At 34.1% G+C, this 5,302-nt stretch overlaps 2 protein-coding genes across 2 annotated transcripts; both read right to left on the bottom strand.

The window, feature by feature from the left end:
• Positions 1-90: 90 nt before the first annotated feature.
• On the bottom strand, positions 91-877 carry LOC107849754 (peroxidase 64; the record flags this gene model as incomplete). Its single annotated transcript, XM_047400994.1, is given in 2 exon segments — positions 91-279; positions 484-877. Coding segments are annotated over 2 exon segments (465 nt in total), but the record flags the coding sequence as incomplete, so codon positions are not given.
• A 1,312-nt stretch (positions 878-2,189) lies between these two features.
• LOC107849613 (expansin-A11) lies at positions 2,190-4,702 on the bottom strand. Its single transcript, XM_016694169.2, has 3 exons — positions 4,461-4,702; positions 3,658-3,979; positions 2,190-2,800 (listed from the first exon to the last, which is right to left on the bottom strand). Exons 1-3 carry the CDS (start codon positions 4,603-4,605, stop codon positions 2,494-2,496), a joined length of 774 nt encoding a protein of 257 aa, XP_016549655.1. The 5' UTR covers positions 4,606-4,702; the 3' UTR covers positions 2,190-2,493.
• Positions 4,703-5,302: the final 600 nt, after the last annotated feature.

A 5,302-nucleotide genomic window follows, 5' to 3' on the forward strand; every position in this document is an offset into this window, starting at 1 on the left:
TAAGATTGCCATTTTTTTGTATGGTAATATAATGTTTACTTTCTTTTGCGAGCAGTGAGTAGTTTAGCTGTAGGATATATTAGAACTTACAAGAGCAACAGCATCACGAGCAGCGAGAGCCACAATATCAGCACAAGAGACAACTCCAGGGCACAAATCTTCGATTTGTTTCTTAACAACATCGATGACATAGAATGCGTGCAATGAGATGTTAGGAGGTCCATCTTTCTCCGCTTTGTTGTTTCTTGTCGAGTTCAGCAGCACTGAGCCATCACACCCCTTTCATATGCATAAAAAAACATACAATTACTTACCAGTATGTATATGTATTGGTCATTGTAGTAGTGTAATGACAAAGGGAATTCAAAAGTTGTTTTAGGCGACAGACATGTTCAGACCATGGGAACTTACGCTATTTCTAGCTCCCGAGTGATAGATAAATGACGGAGTTTAGGAGTTAAAACTAGAGAAGTGGGAACTTACTCTAACGAAACAATCATGGAAGTGCATCCTTAAAAGAGCAGCTGGAACTGTCTTGTCATTCAACATAGCTTTCTTGACAACTTTGGTGATAGTTGCCTCGGCATTAGGGCATGTTTGGTCGTAGTAATTGGAGCTCAGTGCCTTCACTTCAGTAGAAAACAATACAAAAGCAAAGAGTAAAACAATAAAACATCTTGGTGCTGCCATCATAACCAAATCTGTTTGCCAAATTAGCCTATGTAATTTGTTTGTGCTTAGGACTTCGTTGTGAGCCATTAGGATCCATGCAATGGGTGCATTTAAAGGAAAGGATTGTAGTAGTGGGCACAAGACTACACAGAGTTGTTACTGGAATTATTGGTTATGTTTGGTCAGCTAGAACCACTAGAGTGTGATGGAATAGGAGTAGTTTAACATTTCTTATTTAATTTGTGAAGCATATTCATTTGCTTTAGCCTGAAGTGATCCCAATTATACTATTCACTGATATTTATATCACGAGGTAGAGGAAAGGTCTGCATATATTCTACCCCTACTTGTGGGACTGCACTGGGATGTTGTTGTTGTTACGGGCAATTAGTAACAAAGGGGATGTTTAACAATGCATGCATTGTAATGTAAAGATTAAACTATCTGTTCTGTTTATTTTCCTTTTAAAACTCAGTTGTATAATACATAAGGTTTACTTTGGCCATATTGATTTAATCCATATATACTACTAATCCACATGTCCATATTCCACCTTTTATCCCTCATAAATTAAGAAAGTGGATTTCGATTTTAAGCCTATGCTGTATGCAACAGTATAATATATGATCAATAAATTAAAGTTGACCCTAACAACCCTATGCTAGAGAATGTGGTTGATCACCATAAACAACAATTGCCCAATTATTATAACAAAAAAGAGAGTAGATAAAATAACAGAATAAGTTGTTAAAAGGTAGGAAAATTCTATATGCATTCAGTTTCTTTAAACTTAGTTAATGGCTCTTTATAAGTCAATATAAGGAGTTGTTATCAGGTCACAAAAAGTGCTGTATATGAGGCAAGCAAAATGACCAACCTTTTCACTTACTTTAAAAGAGGAATGTTATTGTTGCATTGGTGGTTAATGGTTAGGTTTGAACAAATAAAATATGGATTGATTGATGAATTGACTATCTTATATAATGTTCGGAAAATTCTAATATCACATGACCATATACTAGGAGCATATTTTGCCTGGCCTTGTATAGGAGTTGTAGAGCAATCTTTTTTATTTGTAAACATGGTGTTCCGCCAGCTTTTGCGCACCTCTGCTAAATGTACGGGACACCTATCGTTTCTCACCAAAAATAGATATCAGGTAACTCTGTCTACTTAGGCTAGGATAAATGGGAAGAATCACCTAGTATTTTTTTTTTTTTTTTGGTCGTTGCTGGGATTTGAACCTCCGAGCTCAGGTTCTCAACCACTTCATTGACCACTAGGTTACAACCTTGGGTACAAAAATCTTTTAATTATTGAACTAAGTGAGTTTTTACTGCTTTTGGTTGTCACCAGTTACCATTCCCAAAGTAGAAAAAGAAAAAAGCTTCAATTCTTTCAATAATTCTTCTTTGCTACAAAAGAAATGTTGTACTTAAATTGATAAATAAGAATATATATGGTATACAATATGTATATCATGAAAATAGTCATATTACAAGGGTACCATAGATGAAGCAAATTGAAAGTATAATTGATGCGGCTAGACAAATTGTCTTATTCACCCTTCAAAATAGTAAAATACATTTTAAAGACTACCCTACTTGCACCAATAATTGATTTATGTTTTTCGTCAGCTTTATTTGAACTATAGTTCATGGGCTTACTCTTTACCAACAACTCCTCAATAATCAAATATTATATATATCTGAATAAACGCGAAAAATAATTGGGCGGGCTGCTTTGTTAATAATAGTAAGCCCGCCCCTGCCCTTTAAATCCAAGAACTCTGATTAAGAACGTATTCGTTGTTGTATATGATCAGAATTGAGTGTGACTTGAGAATGTCTGTCCAAATTTCCAACTAGATGGAACAACATTTAAGAATGTTTTTGTGACACCATCAGTTGTAGTGACCTTAAAAGATATTGATTGTCCATCAAGATATGCATTGGATTGCCAACTTGCTCCCCAATTTCTTGACATGGTTAGCCAATTTGTGTTTGACCCTTTGATTTGAACTGATTGAACTGATCCTGCCCCTGCTACATTGGTTACCAACACTAGTTCAAAATAGTCCCTTCCATTTATTGTGAATTTAACTCCCCCATGCTTCTTGCAAGGTACCCTGTGCTCCATAAAAAACATCGAATTTGTCAAATCAATTTGTCTAATTGCTCAAGATTATATAAGGAGACAACGACATATTCTAACACCTTTGGAAGGTGGACAATATAATGTGAGGTTCAATATTGGGTAAATCAAGAAATGAGGATAGATCTGACCCTAATACCCGTGTAAATAAAATAGATCTCGAGCTTAATTTTAATCTCAAATTTAGCTCATGAAATTGACATTTAGTATTGTCGAAGATCATATGAGAAGATAAGCAATTCACTCAATCATTGCCTTCATAACTTCAGTATTAGTTGCAATAAATCTTGATAACTAGGTAACAACAATTCACTCAATCAATGTGGGACATTGTCATACCCCTTAGAGGAAGGACATATAACATGGAGGGTTAATATAGGGTAAATCAAGAAACAAGGATGACACTGACTCTGACTTTGATACCGTGTAAAGAAAATGAACCTCGGTTTCACTTTAGTTTCAAAATTTACTTTGTTAGGTAAGAATTGTTTAAAACCATAGAAGAAGACAATAACTAGTTCCTCACTCAATGTAAAATATTCTAATATTGCCTTCATAAATTCAGTATCAATTGCCAAGAATCTTGAGAAGTGTATTAACACAATAGACTAATATTTCTTCTGTTTCAGTTTGTTTGATTTACTTTCTGTTTTAGCATGCTTAAAGTCTACCTGATATGTGTAAGACCACAAGATTAAAGGACATTTTGATATATTTGACATATCTTTAATTTAAGACCGCACGATTGAAAATCTTTTTTTATTTTCTTAAACTCCGTGTCAAGTCAAAATAGGCCAAACAGATTGAGATATATAAATGAAGTATGACCACCTTTTGTAGAGAACAGGAACAATGCCACCTTTGTATATACCAATCTTTTCCCAAGCAGGTTGAGCCATATCAAAATGTGGTCTAGGAGGGTTACACCATCCACCATTGTTACTAGGAAGATTGTAATTTGGTGGACAAAAATTTGTAGCAGTAATAGTAACAGATACTCCCTTCTTGCACCATTGAGGACCTGCTTTGTAATCACAGATGATCTTGTAGCATTGGCCACATGATCCTCCATCATTGAACAATGCTGTGCTCAATGCTGCTGTTCTAGTTCCATATCCTGTTGAATACAAATTGCCATATCCACATGCACCCCCTATTTTTGCAAGACAAAAAAAAAGAAGATAAAAAACTACTTGTTAATTATCAAGATTCTAGTCCATTATAAGGTCTATATAGCCTGTCTGGCCAAACTTTTAAGACGTCAATAAGTGTTTCTTTTTAAAAGTTGACATGTTCGAGTCAAGCTTTTGGGACTTGTAGTAGAAATTGTATTTCAGAAGCTGAAAAAGTAACTTTTTCTCAAAAGTACTTTCAAAATCTAGGTTAAACACAAATTGTTGTTCTAATATCAATAACCATGTTTTTCAAATTGGTTAGTTGAACACAATTTACTATTCTCAAGAAAGTAACTTTTTTTTTGAAAAAACACTTGTAACAATTTTTTTTTTGTAGGAGCTTTAATGCACCAGTCCATTATTTTTAAGTATATATATATATATATATATATATATATATATATATATATATAATGGTACATGCAATATGTTTAAATTCTGAATCTGCCCGGTACGTACCCATTGTGCCAGAAGCATCAGCTCCACCATAAAATGTAGCATGAGCACTTGTCCATCCAGAATCTGCTGAGAAACCATTTGCACTTGAGAAAAGTGTACACAAACCAATTATATATCCCAATGCCAAAATGCCATAATTGGCCATTTTCTTAGTGAATGCCAATAGGCAATTGAAGTACAAAAAAAATAGAGATTGGTGAATGAACTAAGTTGAAACTTTGATGAATTATACAAGAAAAGTAATTGCTAGTACTTAAATAGATGCACTGTTTATTAAATACAACCACCCTACATGTGATCACTACAACTAGGTGTGAAAAAAAAATATAACACCATATATTATAAAATTGAATTATGACTGCAGAAAACTGAAACTCATTCAATTATTCCCACGTTCTATCACCTCTTAAACTTGTTAGCCTCACATGGGAATGCATCAAATAATACCCATCTCCAATTTGGTCAATTTGTCATACTTTTCTAAAGTTCTTTTCTTGGTTCTTTTGTGAAATTAAGGTGATGGATGTCTTTTGTGTTGGGTAGATTTATTTTCGTTTAGTTCTATGGTAGTTTTATTTTTGATATTAATAATTGTTTTGGTAATATTTATTGTTGAGTAAAACATCTAGTACCCCTAAACCCCTAAACTATGACCAAATTTGCTACGACATACTTCAACTTCATAGGGTCCTATTACCTCTGAACTCAATTTCTGAACTATGACCAAATTTGCTACGACATACTCCAACTTCATAGGGCTCCTATTACCTCCTGAACTCAATTTTAGCATATTTTTGTCACCCTTTTTAGTTAACGTGACATCTTTTTAGCTGACGTGACAC

Source organism: Capsicum annuum, chromosome 12 (genome assembly GCF_002878395.1).
Source record: "Capsicum annuum cultivar UCD-10X-F1 chromosome 12, UCD10Xv1.1, whole genome shotgun sequence".
Lineage (NCBI taxonomy): Eukaryota > Viridiplantae > Streptophyta > Magnoliopsida > Solanales > Solanaceae > Capsicum > Capsicum annuum.